This window comes from Oncorhynchus masou, chromosome 22 (genome assembly GCF_036934945.1).
Source record: "Oncorhynchus masou masou isolate Uvic2021 chromosome 22, UVic_Omas_1.1, whole genome shotgun sequence".
Lineage (NCBI taxonomy): Eukaryota > Metazoa > Chordata > Actinopteri > Salmoniformes > Salmonidae > Oncorhynchus > Oncorhynchus masou.
In genome coordinates this window covers 58,851,250-58,876,374 of record NC_088233.1, presented here as the reverse complement: position 1 = coordinate 58,876,374, position 25,125 = coordinate 58,851,250, and the positions used below count along the sequence as shown (strand labels likewise).

The following is a 25,125-nucleotide window of genomic DNA, read 5'->3' as shown; positions in this document are numbered from 1 at the left end:
TAGGTGTTTGTGTGTGCATGTGTGCGTGTTTGTGTTTGTGTCTTTCACAGTGTGTGTGTGCTCCATGGGACCAGATTGGAGGGAGAGGACACTTTCCCTGGTACTAATCATAGGCCATTTGGATCCTGCTGCTTCTCTGATGTTAGTGGTTACAGGAGACCGCAGGCAGCCACACTCTCCTTTTCATCTCCATGATCTATCCTAACACTCTTCCCTCCTCCCCCACTCTAACCCCCTTGTTATCTTATTTTCTCTCCACCCTTCTCCTTTCCCGTCCTCTCCTGACCTCTCCTCTCTTGACCCCTCCTTTGTTTTTCCTTTTTATTCCTTTTATTCCTTACTTTTCCTCTTAATTTCTTTACCCTTTTTCCTCCCCTCTCTGTCTTTCTCTTAATTTTTCTCCTCCCCTGTTCTGCCGTTTTCATGTTCCTGTGTACAGTACCTTTGAATGTGTGAGTACAGAATGACTAACCTTGTTCTCCCCTTGTCTATTGCAATCATGTGTGTGTGTGTGTGTGCCTGCGTGTGCGTATGTGTGTGTTTGCCTGTTTGTGTGTGTGTGTGTATAGGACCCAGCCGGCGCTTCAAGCGGGTGGTAGAGACAATTCAGGGCCAGTTGCTAAGCACACATGACCAGCCGGGAGTTCAGCAGCTTTCTGGTGAGTTGAACACGCCCCCTTCCCCCCCACCAATACCCCCGTCACCCTCTCTCCCCCTCACTGCTAAAGCTAAGCCAGCACTCCTCCCCCACTCTCACGCCCTTTCCTTCCCTTTCACCCCCTCTCTGCTACAGCCTCCATATATTGCATGGCCCTCACTCCACCAAGTATGGGTAGAGTTTGCTCCATAACTACTGATCTAAGGTCAGATGTTTTTTATGGTCCCTTAATTGTTATAAAGGATCAGGGGTAGGGTAATCTGATCTTGAGCCCTAAATGCCACAGCTCCACGGCTCCTCACCATGGTAATGTCAAAGCAACCACAATGCACCCCAATGAATTGCACTGCCACTACATTGAGATGTAGAGGGATCACACTCTCTAGCTACCTCTATCTTTTTTAAACCCTTGTCACTCAAAATCCCCACCTCTTGTAACCATTTTTGCTGCCCATACCTGCCATTGACTAGACCACAGCTATCTGGTTAGACAGTGAACTTAGAGGACAGGTCAATTTAATCCTGGTGCTAGGATCTCCTCCTCCCTCATCCAGAGAGGTTTTACTATGCCCAAAATCTGTCAATGAAAACAAGCCCACGAAGTGATGAATTTGTATGGAGGTCAATGAGAGTTTCAAATTTGGTCAACAGCAAATGTAATTGCTCATTTGCTTACATGAGGCTTATTTAATTGAATAGAAGATTAGTAATGGTTAGGTTGTTACGAATACACGGATATAGTAAGTGGACACACGTGACATTTCGGCAACATAGTTGTCATAGAAATAGATAGAGGACTCATCATGGATATAACCCATTTTAGCATGGACATTGCCATGGAGGGCTTCCACCATTTTAAAGCTGTCAACTGGGTGGGAGTTCCTATGAGTTGGGAGCAATCAGCCAAAGAAGAAGAAAATAATCACCTGATTAAAAATGGAGATGGCACTGCCCATGCTGTCACAAATGCTAAAATGGCACAGATGAGAACTCTATCTATCTCTATGGCCTGTTGTTCTAACGCATATCTGCCTTCTTAATGGCCCCACCTGATCTCGCCTCCCCCTGTTTTTCCATTGTTATAGCGGTCACTTGAATATCTTCTCAATATATAATAGACAATCTTCGCTCATCTCTTGTTTTATCCATGAGCCATTTGGCCAATAATAAGTCATCCTGTCCCAAAGTGCCTACCACATAGATCTCTTATAGACAATAGAAATGTCTATAAAGATTGAAAGAACAAAAGAAGAAGAAAGTAAAAGACACTCCTCTGTCCTCCTACTCACCCTCCTCATGGCCTTCCTCATGTCTAATCCATCCATCTATCGCCGTCTCTCGTGTGTGTGTGTGTGTGTGTAAAACAAAGTATCACAGTTTGAATTAGAAATTGAATATTTTGTCCACGTTTTTCCAAACGTCTATGGGTGAGGTCAAGGCAAATGTTGGTTTTTGACGTTTAGGTTGATACACTGTTATTAAACTCAGCAAAAGTGAAACCAAAATCATTGCAGTTGGGCTGGGAGTTTCACATCTCGTTAAGTTAAGGGTTAAATTAAGGAAAAATAGAAGAGGCAAGTGGAATGGGGAGAAATGCATTAAAGACCAAAATTGCTTAAAGGAAATTGTGATTAATAAAAAATTATTCCAATTTCATGTAAGGACCAAAAAAATTGACAGCTGTGAACCCTAAGTGTTGTGGTGCATTAGTTTACTTCAATTAGGGGTAGGGGTGTCACACCCTGACCATAGTTTGCTTTGTATGTTTCTATGTTTTGTTTGGTCAGGGTGTGATCTGAGTGGGCATTCTATGTTGGATGTCTTGTATTTCTATTTCTATGTCTGGCCTGATATGGTTCTCAATCAGAGGCAGGTGTTAGTCATTGTCTCTGATTGGGAACCATATTTAGGTAGCCTGTTTGGTGTTGGATTTTGGTGGGTGATTGTTCCTGTCTCTGTGTTTGCACCAGATAGGGCTGTTTTTGGTTTTCCACGTTTATTGTTTTGTAGTGTTCGTGTTTATCTTTTTTTATTAAACATGAATCAATATAACCACGCTGCGTTTTGGTCCGCCTCTCCTTCACCACAAGAAAGCCGTTACAAGGGGTGGGGGAAATACATTTACAGAAATTTCTAAACTTTTTTGGTTTTGTCATTATGGGGTATTGTGTGTACATTGAGGAAAAAAATGAATTTAATCCATTTTAGAATTCAAGGAGTAAATACTTTCCGAAGGCACGATATATATTTTATTTATATATATTTCTCCCAAAAGATATATGGGGGATTGGAAATGATGCAGACAATTACATTAATGGAAGCCACAATCTATCGGCAAATATTTAAGCTGATCTACCCCCTAAAAATACATGTAGAAAAGTTCAAGTAAAGGTTTGGGATCTGGTTAAAATGGGGTCGTTTAGGAATTTATTCAGAGTGGTTAAGATAAAGGTTAAAGTTTGGAAAAGTTTTAAAACTGAAACAAATAACTATTGCCTAGCACTGAACACGCAACCTTTGGTGCCAGAGAGCAGCTTTTTTACACCCATCCACCAGCAAGCTGCCAGCCTACTTGAAGGTAATAGTGCTCACCTTTGCCCATAGTGGCCGGTTTTGATGGCAATTCTAGATGTTCTTGGGACCTGGATGGTCATCTAACTTTGACTTCAAACTAGAGCAATCTCCCTGGTGTGTATTCCTTGTTCGCCATCCTCCTGATACCACTACCATCTGCTGGCCAGACAGAAATACCACTAACATGTCTCTTATCAGTTCACTTAATTTTTTTTTGCATGTGTACTATTTTAAATGTATTCTAAGTAACTAATTCTGCACCTATACTAACATTTTAACCATCACTGAATCAATACGTTAAAAGGAGGAGTGGTAGATGTTGAACAGTGCGAGTTTGTCTGAAATCCAAAGTCAGATCCTTTGGCATCCATGATTGTGTTGATAAATTAATTTGCATATTGATATATTGCTACATCTGGCTGATATTAGGAGTTTGAGACCAGGCGGTCACCCTTCAGCCCATCCCCATGTAGATATATCATGTCCACTGCAACTCACTAAGCTTTATATTTTTTCTTTCATTCCTCGCTCTCACTCACAAACAGTATGCACGTGCAACACAAACACAAGGACATGCCATTCAACAGTATTGGAACCGAGCCCCTGTTCATTGTAAGGTGGAATGTCGTTAAGGCGAGTTGGTGTTATCAGTGGACTCTTAGAAAAAAGGTTCCGAAATGGTTCTTTGGCTGTCCCATAGAATAAACCCTCTTTGGTTCCAGGTAGAACCATTTGGGGTTCTATGTAGAATCCTCTGGAAAGGGTTTTACATGGAACCCCAAATGGTTCTACCTGGAACCAACAAGGGTTCTTCAAAGGGCTCTCCAATGGGGACAGCCGAATAACCCTTTTAGGTTCTAGATATAACTTTCTTTGCTAAGGGTGTGTTTTCTGATTTAGTATACTTTTTGTGTCATTAGTAATTCAATTCTTATCCCTGTCGCACCTGAAACATCTCAGTGTTTAGAATGCCAGCTGAAAACTTACCTTGAAGTTAACATGAGTAGATTTGATGTCATCGGCCAAAAGTGTGTGTGTGTGTGTGTGTGTGTGTGTGTGTGTGTGTAACGGCGTTCTTCGTTTGTCGCAAGAGAGTCGGACCGAAATGCAGCGTGTTGGTTACTCATGTTTTTTAATGAAACAAAATGACGATTACATGAAAATACTGAGAAAAATACAAAACAACAAAACGGAACGTGAAACTTAAGTACAGCCTATCTGGTGAAACTACACAGAGACAGGAACAATCACCCACGAAAACACAGTGAAACCCAGGCTACCTAAATACGGTTCCCTATCAGAGGCAACAAGAATCACCTGACTCTGATTGAGAACCGCCTCAGGCAGCCAAACCTAAACTAAACACACCCCTAATCAACCACAATCCCAATGCCTACAAAAAACCCAATACGACAACAGAATGACATAAACCCATGTCACACCCTGGCCTGACCAACTAATTAACTAAAACACAAAATACTAAGACAAAGGCGTGACACCCCCAAGGTGCGGACTCCTGGACGCACCTCAAACCCATAGGGAGGGTCCGGGTGGGCGTCTGTCCATGGTGGCGGTTCCGGCTCGGGACGTGGACCCTACTCCATAAATGTCATAGTTCCTCCCCTCCGCATCCTGGGATAATCCACCCTCGCCGCCGACCATGGCCTAATAGTCCTCACCCAGAACCCCACTGAACTGAGGGGCAGCTCGGGACTGAGGAGCAGCTTGGGACTGAGGAGCAGCTTGGGACTGAGGAGCAGCCCGGCACTGAGAGGAAGCCCAGCCAGGCAGTTGAATCCGGCAGATCCTGGCTGGCTGGCAGTTCTGGCAGATCCTGGTGGATCTGGAAGAGTCTGGCTGACTGGCAGATCTGGAAGAGTCTGGCTGACTGGCAGATCTGGAAGAGTCTGGCTGACTGGCAGATCTGGAAGAGTCTGGCTGACTGGCAGATCTGGAAGAGTCTGGCTGACTGGCGGATCCTGGCAGACTGACGGCTCTGGCGGCTTCTTGCAGATTGGCAGCTCCTTGCAGACTGGCAGCTCCTTGCAGACTGACAGCTCTGGCTGCTCCATGCAGACTGGCAGCTCTAGCTGCTCCATGCAGACTGGCAGCTCAGGCTGCTCCGAACAGGCAGGAGGCTCCGGCAGCACTTTAGAGGAAGGCTCTAGAAGCGCTGAACAGGCGGGAGGCTCCGGCAGCGCAGGAGAGGAGAAAGGCTCCGACAGCGCAGGAGAGGCAAGGCGCACTGTAGACCTGATGCGTGGTGCTGGCACTGGTGGTATTGGGCCGAGGACACGCACAGGAAGCCTGGTGCGGGGAGCTGCTACCGGATTGCTGGGGTGTGGAGGTGGTACTGGATAGACCAGACCGTGCAGGCGCACTGGAGCTCTTGAGCACCGAGCCTACCCAACCTTACCCGGTTGAATACTCTCGGTCGCCCTGCCAGTGCGGCGAGGTGGAATAGCCCACACTGGGCTATGTAGGCGAACCGGAGACACCGAGCGCAGGGCTGGTGCCATGTAAGCCGGCCCAAGGAGACGCACTGGGGACCAGATGCGTAGAGCCGGCTTCATGGCATTTGGCTCGACGCTCAATCTAGCCCGGCCGATACGCAGAGCTGAAATATACCGCACCGGGCTATGCACCCGCACTGGGGACACCGTGCGCACCACTGCATAACACGGTGCCTGCCCGGTCTCTCTAGCCCCGGTAAGCACAGGGAGTTTGCGCAGGTCTCCTACCTGGCTTAGCCATACTCCCTGTAAGCCCCCCCCAAGAAATTTTTGGGGCTGATTCCCAGGCTTCCATCCACGTCGCCGTGCTGCCTCCTCATACCAGCGCCTCTCCGCGTTAGCCGCCTCTAGTTCCTCCTTGGAGCGGCGATATTCACCAGGCTGAGCCCAGGGTCCTTTTCCGTCCAGTTCTTCCTCCCATGTCCAATTCTCCAAGTGGTGCAGCCTCTCCACTGAAGCTGCTTCTGTTGCCTCTCCTGTGGCTCCTGCCTGTTAACACGCTGCTCGGTCCGTGTGTGGTGGGTGATTCTGTAACGGCGTTCTTCGTTTGTCGCAAGAGAGTCGGACTGAAATGCAGCGTGTTGGTTACTCATGTTTTTTAATGAAACAAAATGACGATTACATGAAAATACTGAGACAAATACAAAACAACAAAACGGAACGTGAAACCTAAGTACAGCCTATCTGGTGAAACTACACAGAGACAGGAACAATCACCCACGAAAACACAGTGAAACCCAGGCTACCTAAATACGGTTCCCTATCAGAGACAACAAGAATCACCTGACTCTGATTGAGAACCGCCTCAGGCAGCCAAACCTAAACTAAACACACCCCTAATCAACCACAATCCCAATGCCTACAAAAACCCCAATAAGACAACACAGTAACATAAACCCATGTCACACCCTGGCCTGACCAACTAATTAACTAAAACACAAAATACTAAGACCAAGGCGTGACAGTGTGTGTGTGTGTGTATATCTCCTCACCATCCCAAACAGAGAGAGTGTGGAAGTATTTTGGAGTGACTCAACAACTCTCCTTTCTGTTGACCCCCCCAGTGCACGGATATGCCCGAAGGCAAGCACTCTTGTCAACTTCCACTTAAAGTAGACTATACTTTGACACCTTTCACATCTGGTGCTACCAACTCTCTCAAGTAAATGCACTCCCACTTCTCTAGTCATCACACACACTAATAAAACTCTTGGAAGAACTGATTTGATTTAACATTAAGCACAGATAGTAAAATACTTCAAATTGTATAGGATGCGAACAGATGACTGACATTTTGACTCTCAGGAACACGTCAGTAATCTGTCCACATCCTGTACAATGGATTAAAGTGAGCAAAAATAATGTGGAGTACTCCAACTCCTTTTTACCTCAAATTAGTCATTTTTTAAGTTTTTCTTGGTATTCTTAGAGAAATAGTACAATTAAAATAAACAATTAATCTAGAATAAAGACGATTGTCATGGATTTTTGCCAGCACTTTAAAAGCAGCATCCCATAGCAGGGGTTTTACTGGGCTTAGGACCAAATGGCACCCTATTTCCTATTTCTGGCACTACTTTTGACCAGGGCTCATAGAGTGCACTATATGGGGAGTAGGGTGCCATTTGGGACACAACGAAAGGTGTAGTAAAGCCACTGGGTCAGTGGCACCATCTGAAGTGGCAGGGGCCAGTAATTAGCAGAGAACTTGGCTTTGCATAACAATAGGTGCAAGACAAACTTAATCAAGGCAGCTCGTTATGTCTATTAATCACCAATAAGAGCAGTCTCGGAGTGTGTGTTTGCGTGCATGCATGTGTTTGCATGCTTGTGTGTGTTTCATACCTGGCAGGGATTTAATGTGTTTCTCAGAACAGAGGGTGATAAAAGGGGGAAAAGATGGGGATGAGGGATGGTGTTGAAACAATTAACTGTCCTCTGTCTGTCTGATGCAAGCCTCTCTCCTTTCATCATTTAGATTGGCATGAGTGAGTGAGAGCGAGGAAGAGAAAGAGAGAGATGAAGGTTGAGCAGACAGAACACAGCACATGTTCTATGCTCAAATCAAATCGTATTGTATTTGTTGCATACACAAATTTAGCAGATGTTGTTGCAGGTGTCGCGAAATGCTTGTGTTCCTAGCTCCAAACAGTGCAGTAGAATCTAACAATATACACACAAATCTAAAAGTAAAAGAATGGAATTAAGAAATATATAAATATTAGGACGAGCAATGTCAGAGTGGCATTGACTAGCATACAGTAGAATATAGTATATACATATGAAATGAGTAAAACAGTACGTAAGCATTGTTAAAGTGACCAGTGATTCCACGTCTATGTACTGTACATAGGGCAGAAGCCTCTAAGGTGCAGCGTTGAGTAACCGGGTGCTAGCCGACTAGTGACAGTGACTAAGTTCAGGGCAGGATTCTGGGTGGAGGCTGTCCCGTCGATGTGGATGGGGGAGTGCTCGCTCTGTTGTCTCCTGAAGTGCGCAATCAGCTCCTTCGTTTTGGTGACTTTGAGGGAGAGGTTATTTTCCTGGCACCACTCCACCAGGGCCCTCACCTCCTCCCTGTAGGTTGTCTCGTCACTGTTGGTAATCAGGCCTACTACTGTTGGGTCATCTGCAAACTTGATGATTAAGTTGGAGGCGTGCGTGACCACGCAATCAAGGGAGAAATGGATTAGAGGATGGGGGTGAGCATGCACCCGTGTGGGGCCCCTGTGTTGAGGATCATCTTAGCGGAGGTGTTGTTGCCTACCTTCACCACCTGGGTGAGGCCCGTGAGGAAGTCCAGAACCCAGTTGCACAGGGTGGGGTTCAGACCCAGGGCCCCAAGGTTGATGAGCTTGGACGGTTACCATGGTGTTGAAGGCTGAGCTGTAGTCAATGAACAGCATTCTTACCTAGGTATTCCTCTTGTCCAGATGGGAAAAGGCAGTGTGTAGTGTGATGGTGATTGCATCATCTGTGGATATATTGGGGCGGTATGCAAATTGAAGTGGGTCTAGGGTGTGAGTGGTAAGGGGTGATAGTCATTTAGTTAAATTACCTTTGCTTTCTTGGGAACATAAACAATGGTGCAGGGCTCTCCAACCCTGTTACCTTGTCAGTTTTCACTCAAATCCCATTTGTAACAAACCTGACTTAGCTTATCAACCAGCTAATTATTAGAATTAGGTGCATATATTCAGGTTGGAGCAAAAACCTACCGGACGGTGTCTCTCTAGGACCAGGGTTGAAGAGCCCTGCTCTAGTGTACATCTCAGTTAACTGTTCCAAGTTGTAAAATGTTCAACCTAGAGATTTTTCTTCACAACTTTGCTGAATAACTTTATGATCCTAAGTGTTTCAAACTATTGCCTCAATATTTTGGAGTGACTCGGGCTTTCTGTAATAGGCGTTTGAAGATGTTTTTCATCAGTCTGAAACTGTGTTACTGAAGTCATAAAAGACTAGTGAAAGTTAGTGTCCTCCCAGGTTTTAGAGCCTAGTATAGTAGCTGTGTGTGTGTGTGTGTGTGTGTGTGTGTGTGTGTGTGTGTGTGTGTGTGTGTGTGTGTGTGTGTGTGTGTGTGTGTGTGTGTGTGTGTGTGTATGTGTCCTTCAGCCTGCTTCACAGTATATGGCTGTCACAGTTGTGTCTGGCTCTAAAACGTTAGTGGTGCAGGGTTTTAGAAAACTACATAAAAAGGCCCACTAACACCGGCCTGAATTGCCAACTTAAGTAGTTTTGGAGATCATTCCACATGAGGCAAAAAAAAGCAGATTTCCCTAACTCGGTGGAGATTGAAGAGATCTCCAGGGCACAGGAGGTTGGTGGCACCTTAATTGGGGAGGACGAGCTCATGGTAATGGCTGAAGTGGAATTAGTGGAATGGAATCAAATACATGGTTTCCATGTGTTTGATGCCATTCCATTTCCTCCGTTCCAGCCATTATTATGAGCCGCCCTCCCCTCACCAGCCTCCACTGCTTCAGGGGTAGCCGTGTCTGAGTCCGGGTCTGGTAACTTATAAGTCTGAAGGTTAACAATTTTATGCAAGAGGACTTTATAGGCAAAAAGAGAGCAATGCATCGAGACTTCATTAGAGGGCAAGGTTACGTTTTGATACAAATTGCAATGATGTGTGCCGAACCTATCACTCGTAATAAAGCACAATGCGCTATGACCAACTGTGTCCAATGGCTTCAATACAGTGGCAGCTGCATTCATACAGATTTCGCCATAGTCAATTACTGGAATGAATGTTGACTGAATTATTTGTTTTCTGCTATTTAACAGAAGACAGGGCCTGTTCCTATGGAATAAGCCTAATGTAATTCTTCAACATGCTTTTTGAAAGGTAGATTTTCCGTCAACTCAGATTCCCAGATATTTATAAGCGGGGACACGATCAATGAGGTCACCTTCCAAAGTACGAATACATTTTTACGTGATTTGGAAAAGAACATATACTTGGTTTTACCTTCATTAAGTACTAATTTCAAGTCAATAGATGCTTTCTGCAGGGCAATAAAGGCAGATTGAAGCTCTGACAGAGCTTGGTCAGCTGTGGGAGCAGTAGAATACACCACCGTGTCATCTTCATGCACGTGAAAGTAATAAAATATGAACTGTTAATGTAAATAGTGGAAAGAACTGGACCAAGATTCGATCCCTGTGGGAAACCCCTGAATGTTCAAACCAGCTACACGTAGCCTGGTCCAGGCCAATTGATTAAAGTAGGGTGCTCCAACCCTGCTACTGGAGAGCTAACGTTTTGTAGGTTTTCCCTAATCCTAATCTAGCACACTTAATTCAAATCATTTGCTGGTTAATAAGCTGAATCAGGTTAGTTAGTTGAAGGAAGTTATCTCTCCAAGAACAGGGTTGGAGAGCCCTGGATTAAAGCCTCTGAATAAGCAAAGAGTGATCCACAGTGTTGAAGGCTTTAGAGGTCAATAAAAAGGGCCACATAGTGTTTATTCTTATCCAAACAATTAAGAACATGATTTAAAACCAGAGGAGCAGCAGAGATGGTGCTATGACCTTCTCTGAAACCTTACTGGTGTACAATTAGAACACATTTCTTAGTTAAATAGGATCTAAATTAAGTATTTACCAAGGATTCTGCTATTTTTGCTGGGCAAGAGAGTTTGGAAATGGGGCGATAATTATTTAGGTCACATGGGCCACCACCTTTGTGAAGGGAAAGTATATGGGCCATCTTCCAGACCCTGGGGATGGTACCAGAAATAATTGTAAAAAAAAAAACATATACAAAGTATATAGCCACACCCGTTGCTGACAGGCGTATAAAATTGAGCACACAACCATAGACAAACATTGGCAGTAGAATGGCCTTACTGAAGAGTGACTTTTCAGTGACTTTCAACGTGGAACCGTCATAGGACGTCACCTTTCCAACAAGTTAGTTCGTAAAATTTCTACCCTGCTAGAGCTTCCCCCCGGTCAACTGTAAGTGCTGTTATTTTGACAGGGAAATGTCTAGGAGCCACAACAGCTCAGCCACGAAGCCACACAAGCTCACAGAAAGGAACCGCGGAGTGCTGAAGCACATAGCGCTTAAAAGAAATCTGTCCTCGGTTGCAACACACACTACCGAGTTCCAAACTGTCTCTGGAAGCAACGTCAGCACAATAACTGTTTGTCAGGAGCTTCATGAAATGGTGTCCATGGCCAATCAGCCACACACAAGTCTAAGATCACCATGTGCAATGCCAAGCGTTGGCTGGAGTGGTGTAAAGCTCGCCGCCATTGGACTCTGGAGCAGTGTGAATGAAGTGATGGCAGTCTGACAGACAAATCTGGGTTTGGCAGATGTCAGGAGAATGCTACCTGCTTGAATGCATAGTTCCAACTGTAAAGTTAGGTAAGGGAATAATGGTCTTGGGCAGTTTGGGGAAGGCCCTTTTCTGTTTCAGCATGACAATGCCCCTGTGTACAAAGCGAGATCCATACAGAAATGGTTTATTGAGATCTGTGTGTAAGAACTTGACTGGCCTGCACAGAGCCCTGACCTCAACCCCATCCTTTGGGATGAATTGGAATGCCGATTGCCAGCCAGACCTAATCGCCCAACATCAGTGCCCAACCACACTAATGTTCGTGGCTGAATGGAAGCAAGTCCCAACATCTGGTGGAAAGCCTTCCCAGAAGAGTGAAAGCTGGTTGTAAGCAGAAAAGTCAGAACCAACTCCATATTAATGCAGAGAGGAGCAGAAATCTGCAGCAAGAAAGGATCAAGCAAAGGTGTCTAGAAAGGTGTCTAGCACATCAGAAGAAGAAATTTGTTGAAATGAAAACACAGATTAACTAGAAGTTGACGGAACTTTCATCAAGACAACTAGAGGCTGATACAACTTGTTTAGGTAGGGAAAGAGGAATTTCCATATTTTGGTGCGTTAACTGTTTTCCAAAATTTAGATGGATCACTGGCAGTCGGAGATAGAACTTAAAAAGTAGAAGTTGACAACTTCCATCGAGGCAACTAAAGTCTGGGAGAGGGGCATGCAGTCAACTGGCTAACCAGGGTCAATTAAACCACAATTTATTTCAAATAAAAAGCCCACCGACATAAAATGCTGATTAAAAGCATCACTTATCTAATTTTTCTCAGTAATGGTGCCAGAGTCTTAAACAGCTTTCTTAGGCAGGGAAAGAGAGGAATTTCCACGCTTCAGTGCATTAACTGTTTACCAAAATTTAGATGGATCACCAGCAGTCATAGATAGAAAAAAGTATCTAGATGTAACTTTGAGGTAGTGCAGCTACAGAGTCAGTTTTTCTAGCCTTGGACCAGACATGATTACTCATCAGAAGATCTGAAAGTTCTATAGAGAACCAAGGATTTGTTTTATTTTTTTACTCTAAGGCGTTGGCAGTGTTTGTTTGCCAGAGGGATAAAAATAGATGAGAACAATTCTAGAGCTAATTTAGGGTCAAGCATTCAGCTGTCAGAGTAAAACATATCATGAAGAAAAATGTGTGGGGAAAATGTTTAAAATGAGTGTTCATGTGTTTGGTATTTCTAATACATGCAATAGAACAGTGATCACTGAGATAATTAGCAAATACTAGACTGTACTTGTGGGCGATATTTGTCAGAATCAGGTCAATCAGCAATACGTTTGCTGGATTTTTTACATTAATCTGTGTGGGTTTTGAAATCACTTGAGTTAGGTTAATGTCATGACAAATATTGTTAAAATGGTCTGAGCCCGGGGTAAGCTAATCTAAGTTAAAATCCATAGAGTCGACTAATTCAGATGACAGAAATGGGGGGGGTGGGGGGAGTAAGCTCGCTACTCTGGATGAAGTCAGTCATGAGAATATGCTGATCATATTTAGGTTATAATAGTTAAATGTATCATTGGTCTGATTTTTTAAAATGACTTTTTAACCCTAATTGGAGGTTACAGTCTTATCCCATTACTTAAACTCCTGCATGGACTCTGGAGAGGCAAAGGTCGAGAGTCATGGGTCCTCTGAAATACGGCCCTGCCAAGTCGCACTGCTTCTTGACTCACTACTCGCTATACCCGGAAGTCAGCCGCACCAATGTGTCGGAGGAAACACTGCACAACTGGCGACATGCATCTGCCTGGCCCGCCACAAGGAGTCGCTAGAGTGCAATGGGATAAGGACATCCCGACCCTAACCAATTGTGCGGCGCCTTATGGGTCTCCCGGTTGCAGCTGGCTGCATCACAGCCCAGGATCAATCCCGGGTCTGTAGTGACGCCTCTAGCACTGCGATGCAGTGCCTTAGACCGCTGCGCCACTCGGGAGGTTTCGGGTTGAATTTTTACTGATGATAATACCCACGTCCAATTTCAAATCACTCTTGAGCGATCTGGCTAAGGATAGCACTCAGTATAGCCTAAAGAGCTGGATTTGCTAATACGTTACAAAACAATACACTGAAGTTGTTCAGACAGCATTTGTGTTTTATTTTAAATTATATTTTTCAAATAAATGATTGATTCAGGCTGTCATTCGCTGGCATGCTTCGGAATGTTGATCATGTGATCACCTATTTTGTTAAACAACTGCTAAAATATTAAATATTGTATTTATAATTACCATTGGATTGTAAATAGCTTTCTCTATAATGCTCCAATCTTTACCACTGACTTAAATTGACCTACATCCCGCTTCTCATTGGCTAGACCTGACAGTGATATCATATTGTGGTGTCTTTTATATGTTGAACACACACACACATTCACCCGACGTGGCTGTCACAGTGGCCCTCACCCTCCCTCCATCTCTCTCCCTCTTTCTCTTCCCCACCTTCTGTCAGTCTCTCTAGCCTCCTTCTCACATAAACCCTAATGTTCATTGTTTGTTCTCTCTCTCTTCCTCTCCCTCTCTCCCCGTTTTCTTTGCTTCCCATTTGTGTACCTAGGTAGCCCCTTGAATAACTTCTTTGACGTAATTGAAAAACTTTTTTCAGAGGAGAAGAACGGCCAGGTGCCTCACCACCAACCCCCCGCTACCCCAACCACCCGACATTGCTCCTCTTCCATGCGAGAAGATACAAAATGTCAGCCCGCCACGGGCCGAGACAGAGTCAGGATGGCGTCCATTGGGACACTGGAGGAATCCTAGACCAGGAAACTGTCGTAGCAGTAGAGCCAAAATGTTAGTTAGAGCTAAGATGAAGCATTAAAGATCCAAACCCGAGTATCACTTTACCCATTCTTATCAGGGGTTTTGGAAAAGTGGTCAGAAACTTGACAATGAAAAAGCTAGCAGTACTGTAACTGAACATACCCTCTTTGGACTCAATATACTTTTTGTATGAAAGAATGACTGTATAGAGAATTTGAATCAAACAGATATTTTACCAAACCCACAATCTCCCCTCATCTTAACAACACACACACACACACACACACACACACTCACATCACCCCATCTAAGCGTCCGTGCCATTTTGTGTGCTCTCCCTCCCCCACTCTTTTGATCACATATTGGCACTGTTCCAAATATAAATACATCCTTGAAGTAATCACAGATCTGAATAGGTTAGATTGGTGAAAGTAGTAGGGTGGTAACCTTGCTTACATCTATCCAATCACTGTGCTTACCTCAAGGAAACGAGGAAGGAAGGATCCATTTCTGTATTAGTACAGGGCCATTGTGTTCTCTCCTCTGCTCACCTGTGTGATGACTTGACTTGTTTCTACTACCAGGAATTATCCAGAAAACCTATTAGATCCTCCTCCTGCCTCCCTGCTCCACTCCGCCTATCCTCTTCCTCCTTGGCCATCACTTCAACCCCACAGTCTGCACACCAAGAGATGGACATTTGTTGACTGAGTTGGGGACCGCTTTTCAAGGGGCCTCCTTCGCTACCCCGAGCAGCAGTCCCCGAGGGAGAAAACAGCAATCCATATCCCTCTGATACACAAGCATGTTATACACATACAAATGCACACACACACACACACACACTTTTATCCCTTCACATGTGTATATATACATACACACACACACACACACACACACTTCACCTTGAGATTATTAAGCATTTAACACCCAAACACACAATCTCATTACACAAATAAATACACGCTCCCCTTCTCACACACTATTGCACAGTATTTATAGACAAACTCTGGGATGTAATAACAAGAACAAAGAACAAAAAATTTACAGAACAATGAAGTGACCAAAAGGAGAAGCGAAGGAGGATGAGTTTGTTGATCTACTATAGTATCAACATCCGACGCGGACACTTCCTAGATTGTATCGTTTCTCTTTTTAATGTACTTCCTCTTTCTTCGTGAAGAAACTGGATTTAAAAATACTAAATGGACATTTATTAGACTCAATACCATTGCTGCAAATTGACTGGAATTGCTATTTCAGAAAGCAAGGGGTGTATGCAGCATGGGTTGGGGGGGGGGTACGACCTGATCTGGGGTTGTGGGGAGGGGTGGAGGGATTCAGGGTGGAGGTGGGTATTGGGGGTTATCTAAATGAATGATCTACTCTGTTGTACAGACTGAATTCATTTCTTATGTAAAAAGGAAATGTCTAGTTGTGACAGTGTTTAGATATACCAGTAGGACCAGGTTTTACAAACTTGCGTTGCCACACTTCCCTTTTTCCCCCCTTTATTTTGCCCTGTATTTTTGTTTATATGGTCATTTAGGATTATGAATTTGTTTGATTTGATCTGAGTAAGGTGTCATGGTACAAACATTACTGTATTCACCAGGTTTCTACCCCTTTTCCCCAGAGCACGTTGTCATTTGTCATGTACAGTATACCTATTTTAGTCTTAACTACCAGCAGTAGGAGTTTGAGGAGAAAAAAAAAGTGAAATGCAATTGTGGATATTTTTGTATTTTTTCCTTATTTATTCATATTTGTTCATTTTCTCTGTTCCGTTTCCTAATTTGTCATTGTAACCTCACTCTTTATATGAAAGAAAAGCTGTTAGATCAGTTGAATGTTATTTATTTATTTACCTGCTTGTATGTTTGTAAATGAGGCAACAAGCTTTTGTTCAGTCAAATATTTAATTTTTTTCATTCCTTTGTCTGACTGTATTTCTTTCCTAGTGTTCAAGAGGGAGGGGGAAATACTTGTGTTGTATATGTTTAAAGGTCCACTGCAGCTGTATTTTTTTTCTCAACATCAAAACATTTCTGGGTAACAACTTTAATGTGATTGTTTTCAATTAAAATGATCAAAAACAAAATAAAAATAGCTTCTTAGCAGAGATACATTTCTCAAGCAACAATTTTACTAGGACTGTCTGGGAGTGGTCTGAGTGGGGAGGGGAAACTGAAAACTAGCTGTTATTGGCAGAGAAGTTTGGGACACTTTCTTATGGGTCTATTAACTCATTTACCGCCTGGTGATGTCACCAGGCAGGCCAATACTCCATCCCACTCAAACAGGCTGAAATTTCAGGCAGTCTTTTCAAACAGCTCTTACATTAAAAGGGCATTATCATCATTTTCACAATGTCACAGTATTATTCTAACCTCAGTGTGGAAATATAACATACAATAAATCTAGATTTTGACTGCACTGGGCCTTTAAGAAAAATGATTTTACCAGTCATTTAAGAATGTAAAATTTAGCCTATTGATATTTGTCAGTTTCATCTAATCATCATGTGTGTAGACCAGTTAGAGGTGTCAAACAACTTCCTCATCCACTCTTCTTCTCTTGTACAGTACAAACATGGGGGTTGAAATGCTTCTTCTTCTTCTACACTGGAGATATTCCTGCTCTTATGCTTTTATCTTGTATTGCTGTGTGCATGTAAACATGAGCTTTTCTTTGCATGGCTTTAGTGTTAATGCTCCATAGAACTCTCACTTTATTTCCCTCTGCCCTTAGCCTAACAATTCTCTCTCTTTCTCTTATGTTTAGCCTCAGCCACTTCTTCTCCACTCATTTATTTTCCTCTATCTTTCCTTGCCCCCTCCTCTCTCTCTTCTTTCCCCCCCTTATCATCTATCTTGTGCACAGCATTGAGTGATGCTTCCTCTTGCTCTGTCCGTCACTCTGTACGGCTGTAAGGGAGGAAGCGCTGAGGGCACCGGGTGCTAGGGGAATCACACAGTCCTGGGTGGTGTCCCAAATAGCACCCTATTCGCTACGTAATGCATTACTTTTGACCAGAGACCTATGGGTACTTGGTCAAAAGTAGTGCCCTATATAGGGAATAGAGTGCCATCTGGTAAACACCCTTAAAGCGTTCACCGGTGAAAAGGGGCACCCGCATTGCTGATGTTTTGGCGGTGTCGGAGGTGTAACTGTGTTGGAGCTGTCAAATCGATGAGCAGTAACTCTTGATCGTTGTCACGAAGCCACACCCATCCAACTCGCCTTAGAAGTTCAGAACGACAGCGAATATTTGTGTAAACCTCGCTGTCTGTCTCTACGACTTTTGCAACATTGAATTAGAATATTGAAACAATCTCCAGCTGTCCCATAGTATTGAACGTGTCAGGAGTCGGGACGACAGGCAGGCAGCTTTTCTCAGCCAGTCGAAATCATGAGCCAGCATAGTTCTTTGTATATATCCATAAAAATGATCAATAGAAAACAGGTCAAACAAAATGAAGTGCAGCTAGTTTAGAGTTTTTCCAGCTTCAGTTTGAAGTGATTGTGTTAGGTGTGTTCTCGGCTCGCTCTCGAACAACAATGTCCTGACGAGGTGAAATCGCGTATCATTAGCTTATTATTATGGATGTAGCCAAGTAAATGTCACTACAAAACAGCTTAAACAAATGCAATTGCAGCTATTTTGTTGTTATTCTGGCTGCACTGTTTGACGTGACTGTAAATTAGTCATAGTTTCCTCGTTAGCAAGCAAGGGATAAGAACGTTGCCAGGCATGTTGGCAATGGAGCGTTTAGATCGAACGACTGAGTCGCATCCATAGATACAGAACGACTGGGTCTCTTCTCTGGCAACTGAACCGATAGAACGATTGACCAGCCGACTTGTGTAGCAAGTATAGTTGCTACCCAAGAACTATATCTTGTGGAAGGATAAAGTAGTATGAAAAAAATCATCAAAACAAAGTTAATGAAATGTCAATCATTATTTGAATATGTTGGTAATAAGGAACAGCCTCTATTCATCTTGTGTACAGTAGTTACAAATCTCTGAACTCATTGCTATGCAATTACCGAAGTATTATGTAACACAACGCTAATAAAATGTTGCTCCAAATGTAACTGAAATGTTTTACCCAGGCACAAGGACAGTTTCATGTTAAGTGTTACTGAGAACGCTAACACTAACATTTCTATTAAGTGTCGAAAGGAAACTAAATAGTACAAAACTGCCTTCGTAAATCAACTACAGCCAAGGTAGGTTGAAAATTATGTTAGTTTGTATTCTGTTAGTTTGTATTCTAAACTACCCCTTTAAAGATGGTGCATTGTGTGTTTGAAACAAGAACACTTACCCTCAGATGGACAAAGAGGTTCAAAGTTGTTTTTGCTAAGCATCCAACTTGCTGTTTGCAATGTTTGCAAATGGTTTTGAATTCTCTGCAGTATTTTCAGGTATGCTAAAATTTATTGCAGTTTTCAAGCTTTTCAGTGGCATGTTGAACGAGTCATACTTGAGTTGAAAGTCAACTTATTTACACTTACCTGTACAATTAATTAGCTGGTTAATTGGTTTGACTTGACACCTGGGGCAATGGACATTTAGGAGAATGGACATTTACAGAATGGTCAGATAGAAATGTATTGTGTAGATCAAATAGGACTGTTAGATAGATTGGAATAGTATAGGAGATTGTGTGTGCTTTATTCATTTTATTTCCATCTTCAACATGCAGCTACAAATTCATCCCTGACCATAGTTGAAGGTAGCCAATCCAATAGTTCCTGAGATCTGTATCCAAATATTTGCTTAAAGTTGATGCTTTCTCAGATTTGTAATCAAATAGTGTAAAACAGTAGTTATTTTCGGAGATGTGTATTCAAATATTTGTAAAAAGTATACTTTTTTTTTTTTGGGGGGGGGGGGGGGGGGGTCTGTATTCAAATTGTTTTAATCACCTACAAAGAAACTAGTTATCCCAGGTTTGCAAGGCTGCATGGGATTTCTGCACGCAGAGACAAAAAGATAGTATCTACGAGTTCATCTGACTTGTTTATGTGACTCTGTGCAGCCAATGGCAATGTCCACTTTAGGTATAATGCCAAAAGCCACTTGTGGATTTGACAGCTCTAATGCAGTTCCACCTGTGACACCGCCAAAACAACCTCTATGCTAAAGCAATACCCTACTGTTAGTTACCTCTTCACCCTCCCTATTTTCTACAGTGGAAAAACTAGCGACATTAAGGTCATCCGATGATACCAGTTATGGTTACAGAGCATTTTGGGTATTGTAGTTCTCATGCTACACCGGGGCCGCAAGCACTCCTTTTATTACCAGAGCGGGATACAAGCAAATAAACAATGTCATCCTTCTTGTAACATAACTGTGAGCAACTTCAGTATGGAAAACTCCAATAAACTCAGTTAAGGGTTTTGTGTTGCCGTGTGTGTGTGTGTGTGTGTGTGTGTGTGTGTGTCTCTCTCTCTCTCTCTCTCTCTCTCTCTTAATGCAGTTAATGCAGAAATCAAATAACCTGCATAGTTGTTTGTATATATCCATAAGAATTATCAATAGAAAAGAGGTCAAACAAAATGAAGTGCAGCTAGTTTAGTCTCTCTCTTAATGCAGTACCTTTCCACACCAGCAGAGAGAACCAGATCGCTTCAATAACATATACTGGACTTTTCTCAGGTAAGCTATCTCCTATGGTGTTTGTTGGGTGTCGAACATGTCGTCCTAAGGCTTACATACATTAAAAACACACACCAATCTACTAAAACTCTTATTCTCACCATCTCCATATAGTTTTCTGCATTGCTTATATCCTGTTGGAATTCCAAGCTACATAACAGGGGACACTCTGGGATAATCCCAATTGCATACCCCTTGCGTCCTCTCTCTTCTCTCGTCTGCTTCTCAAAACCATTTGATGAGAAAGCCAGAGGTCCCGCCAACCTCAACTTCTCCTCCAATGGGTTTTGAGAAGGAGGCGAGGAGAGCGGAGGACACAAGGAGTATGCAATTGAGATCTTCCCATTTTAAGAATCAAAAGGGGCACAAGTGACACTGGGTCAAATGTAGTACTTTTTAGTTGAGCATCATATAAGTATTATATTTAAATAGTCATCTAAAATAGGGGCTCAATTGAATCCATAATGCTGAAGTTCAGCGCTATAGGGCAATTGAAATTTAAAGGCAATGCTCCCAAGTTTGCGGGGACTGCGTTCCCCATAAACACTGTATATGTCAGTGCAATCGGAAATTGGCTTTATATTTCAAGCGCTCTATAGCGCCGAACTTCGGCGATAAGGAATGAATCGAGCCCGAGATCTATCCAGTGGCAAAAGAACCTACTCAAACCCTGGTCCCAGATCGGTTTGTGCTCTTGCTAATTCCATTGCTGTCAACGGCATGGCAATTCCATAAGGAGTTGGCAACAGAGAAGAAACAGACAGGCACCCAGGCTAACAAATACTTACCTGCATTGAAATAAAAGGTAAAAAACATAAAGACCTATTAAAACCAATTGCTTGCCAGGCTTGATGCTTTATTACAGTATTTATTACAGTATTGAGCAGTAAAGCAGAGTTTACGTAGGAGGTTGCAGTTCCAAATCCCATGTTGGCTACTGTTATATCCTATTCATACTATTGTGCCTAACCAACCAAGCTGCACTGGCCTGGTTCCTCATCCACCATAGTTTCTGGAACTGTGCTGAAAATGAGAAAAATAAAATAGCCTGGGCCAGCACAGTGTGGTTCAGGTCAGCACAATAGTGTGAAATGATATTATTGTACCTTGCCAGGGTTTTGTTCATTAGGGCACGTGACGGAAAACATTTAGCAATGTAAAACAAAACATTTGAGTTCTCAGGTACTCCCTACCTGTTTCAGTCTGGTTTCTTCCATTTGAACATGACCCAGTTTACTTACAGTTGAAGTCGGAAGTTTTCATACACCTCAGCCAAATACATTTAAACTTAGTTTTTCACAATTCCTGCCATTCAATCCGAGTAAACATTCCCTGTTTTAGGCCAGTTAGGATCACCACTTTATTTTAAGAATGTGAAAAGGCAGAATAATAGTATCGAGAATGATTTATTTCAGCTTTTATTTCTTTCATCACATTCCCAGTGAGTCAGAAGTTCCATACACTTAATTAGTATTTGGTAGCATTGGCTTTATATTGTTTAACTTGGGTCAAACGTTTTGGGTAGCCTTCCACAAGCTTCCCACAATAAGTTGGGTGAATTTTAGCCCATCCCTCCTGACAGAGCTGGTGTGACTGAGTCAGGTTTGTAGGCCTCCTTGCTCGCACACGCTTTTTCAGTTCTGCCCACAAATTTTCCATGGGAATGAGGTCAGGGCCTTGTGATGGCCACTCCAATACCTTGACTTTGTTGTCCTTAAGCCATTTTGCCACAACTTTGGAAGTATTCTTGGGGTCATTGTCCATTTGGAAGACCCATTTGCGACTAAGCTTTAACTTCCTGACAGATGTCTTGAGTTGTTGCTTCAATATATCGACATACTTTTCCTTCCTAGTGATGCCATCCATTTTATGAAGTGCACCAGTCCCTCCTGCAGCAAAGCACCCCCACAACATGATGCCGCCACCCCCGTGCTTCACGGTTGGGATGATGTTCTTCGGCTTGCAGGTTGAACCCCTTTTCCTCCAAAAATAACAATGGTTATTATGGCAAAACAGTTCTATTTTTGTTTCATCAGACCAGAGGACATTTCTCCAAAATGTACCATCTTTGTCTCCATGTGCTGTTGCAAACCGTAGCCTGTCTTTTTTATGGCGGTTTTGGAGCAGTGGCTTCTTCCTTGTTGAGCGGCCTTTCAGGTTATGTCGAAATAGGACTCACTTTACAGTGGATATAGACACTTTTGTACCTGTTTCCCCCAGCATCTTCACAAGGTCCTTTGCTGTTGTTCTGGGATTGATTTGCATTTTTCGCACCAAAGTATGTTCATCTCTCGGAGACAGAACGCGTCTCCTTCCCTGAGCGTTATGACAGCTACGTGGTACCATGGTGTTTATACTTGCAAACTATTGTTTGTACAGATGAACGTGGTACCTTCAGGCACTTGGAAATTGCTCCCAAGGATGAACCAGGCTTGTGGAGGTGTACAATTATTTTTCTGAGGTTTTGGCTGATTTATTTTGATTTTCCCATGATGTCAAGCAAAGAGGCTTGAAATCATGAGTTTGTACATCCACAGGTACACCTTCAACTGACTAAAATTATGTCAATTAGAACCTTCTAAATGACTCAAATGATGTCAATTAGACTATCTAAAGCTTATAAAGCCATGACATCCTTTCTGCAATTTTCCAAGCTGTTTAAAGGCCCAGTCTACTTAGTGTATGTAAACCTCTGACCCATTGGAATTGTGATACAGTGAATTATAAGTGAAATAATCTGTCTGCAAACAATTGTTGGAAAAATTACTTGTGTCATGCACAAAGTAGATGTCCTAACCAACTTGCTAAAACTATAGCTTGTTAACAAGAAATTTGTGGAGTGGTTGAAAAATGAGTTTGAATGACTCCAACCTAAGTGTATGTAAACTTCCGTCTTCAACAGTAATGGTTAGTGTGTAAAAGGCCTGGAATTGTCCAGCTACACAAAGCTTTATCTTACATTAATAATAATAATAATAATAATAATTTGCCTAAAATTATAAAAACACAATAAAAAGGGAACTCCCTGTTAAATACTCTCACATCTTTTTTTCTTTAAATAGAAAATGTCCATTCCATTTAGTGTTTTTCTTTCCTCTTCACTCTGGCAAAAAAAAAGAAATTAAAAAATAGAACTACTATGTATAAAGAAAATACACTTAGTAAAACCAACTTCTTTGAATCCACTGAATCCACTGTGGGGGCTTTCAAATCCACCTCTTCTCTCACAGTCTTTACCACTCTGAAGGGGGCTGCAGGAAAAGAGAAAAGTCCAGCCCCTTCATATCAGTGGTCCGTTAAATAACGTTCCAGACTTTCTATATTCCATCAGAACCTTTTATACCTTTATTTGAGGCATAGAAACATCATCGAGTCACTCTATTTTTATAATCTGAAGCCTTTACGGGCTTTGTCCACTGGGCGGCAGCAGTGTTCTAGAAATCCTAAATGTTAAAGTTCTCACTGCCTCATTCCGCTGTCTTGTCAGTCTCTGTACACAAGCTTCCAGAGCCTTTGTGACAAACAGAAAGACAGATGGATAGACCATTCTGTCCACTCTTCCACTGCGTATATATAGCTACTGTAATAGACAGCTAGAGGTGAGTACTTCAGGTCAAACACCAAATTGTCCGTGTAGCAAAATAAATTGTCCAGGAGTCCAATTTGGGAACAGGCCATCACGGTACCCATCCTGTACCCATCACACCCACTCTCTATCCAGCCTTATCTCTTTCATCCTCGTCTTACCCTCCATCGAGAAATAATGATTATGGATGACGATGCCCTTAGATGCTGAGCTAAGGTCAGTTTCTGTGGTTTTCCACTAATGGTTCAGGTTGGGATCGCGGGACGGCAATCTGATCCTAAATCTGTATCTAAGGGCACTCGTGATGTCCTCGGACACTTGAGACGTCCTCCTCCCAGGAGGAAGAGAGTGTGCACCGATCGCACACTCTCTTCCTCCTTCTCCTCTCCTCTCTGCATTCCATCCTTCTCCCTTCCCCGTCAGACACGGGAGGTGATGTAGAGAGAGCGTAGCCGGCGAGCCAGGGTTGTCTCGAGTTCCTCCAGTGGCGAGTCTCCCCTAGGAGGCACCATTTTAGGCCCAGAGCCCATCTCCGTCACCCAGCGGGCCCCCAGAGGCCCCAGGAGCAGGGACCGGAAGGCCTCTCTCTCCAGGAGCCCTGCCATGTGCTGCAGGAAGAAGCCCTCGCAGAACGAACTCAGCACTGAAGCAGCGTGGGCCTGGGGTGGACAGAGAGAGAGACACACACAATTATGTCTCAATTCGCTACAAAACCAGACTGCAGTTTCCCATGGTACTGTTTAACAAACTACTACCAGATAAGCCCTAGTCACAGCTATTCTTTACCTTTTAAGAATAACGCGGAACCCAAACCGCCTGCGCCATTGTGCGCTATCGTGCATAAATTTATTTTGTCTCCCTACTCCAAACGCGATCACGACATGCAGGTTAAATTATCAAAACAAACTCTGAACCAATGACATTCGTTTGGGGACAGGTCGAAAAGCATTAAACATGTATGGCAATTTAGCTAGGTCTTGCTAGCTAATTTGTCCTATTTAGCTAGCTTGCTGTTGCTAGCTAATTTGTCCTGGGATATAAACATTGAGTTGTTATTTTACCTGAAATGCACAAGGTCCTCTACTCCGACAAGTAATCCATACATAAAACGGTCAACCGAATCATTTCTAGTCATCTGTCCTCCTTCCAGGCTTTTTCATCTTTGAACTTATATGGTGATTGGCATCTACACTTTCATGGTATTACCACGACAACCGGCAAAACAGTTCGTCTTTCAATCACCCACGTGGGTATAACCAATGAGGAGATGGCAGGTGGGTACCTGCTTCTATAAACCAATGAGAAGATGGGAGAGGCAGGACTTGCAGCGCGATCCGAGTCAGAAATCGGAATGACTTCTATTTTAGCCCTTGGCAAAACAGACGCTCATTGGCGCGTGTGAGCAGTGTGGGTGCAATAATTGAATAACATGGATTTCTACATTTATTTTGCAACGCTCGCACACGTGACGTGTCCGGTCTGGTCAGCATGTAAGAA

The 25,125-nt window shown here is 43.1% G+C and overlaps 2 protein-coding genes across 2 annotated transcripts in view; one reads left to right on the top strand and one right to left on the bottom strand.

Moving 5' to 3' along the window:
- The window catches only part of brsk2a (BR serine/threonine kinase 2a), a 557,365-nt gene extending 541,719 nt beyond the window's left edge, over positions 1-15,646 (top strand). The window contains exons 18-19 of the mRNA XM_064930639.1: positions 570-659; positions 14,164-15,646. Coding sequence (XP_064786711.1) covers positions 570-659; positions 14,164-14,366 — 293 coding nt within the window. The 3' untranslated portion in view covers positions 14,367-15,646. The remainder of the gene's footprint in view (positions 1-569; positions 660-14,163) is intronic.
- Positions 15,647-20,877: 5,231 nt separating this feature from the next.
- The window catches only part of abtb2b (ankyrin repeat and BTB (POZ) domain containing 2b), a 140,030-nt gene continuing 135,782 nt past the window's right edge, over positions 20,878-25,125 (bottom strand). Inside the window, exon 17 of the mRNA XM_064930638.1 lies at positions 20,878-24,287. Coding sequence (XP_064786710.1) covers positions 24,048-24,287 — 240 coding nt within the window. The 3' untranslated portion in view covers positions 20,878-24,047. The remainder of the gene's footprint in view (positions 24,288-25,125) is intronic.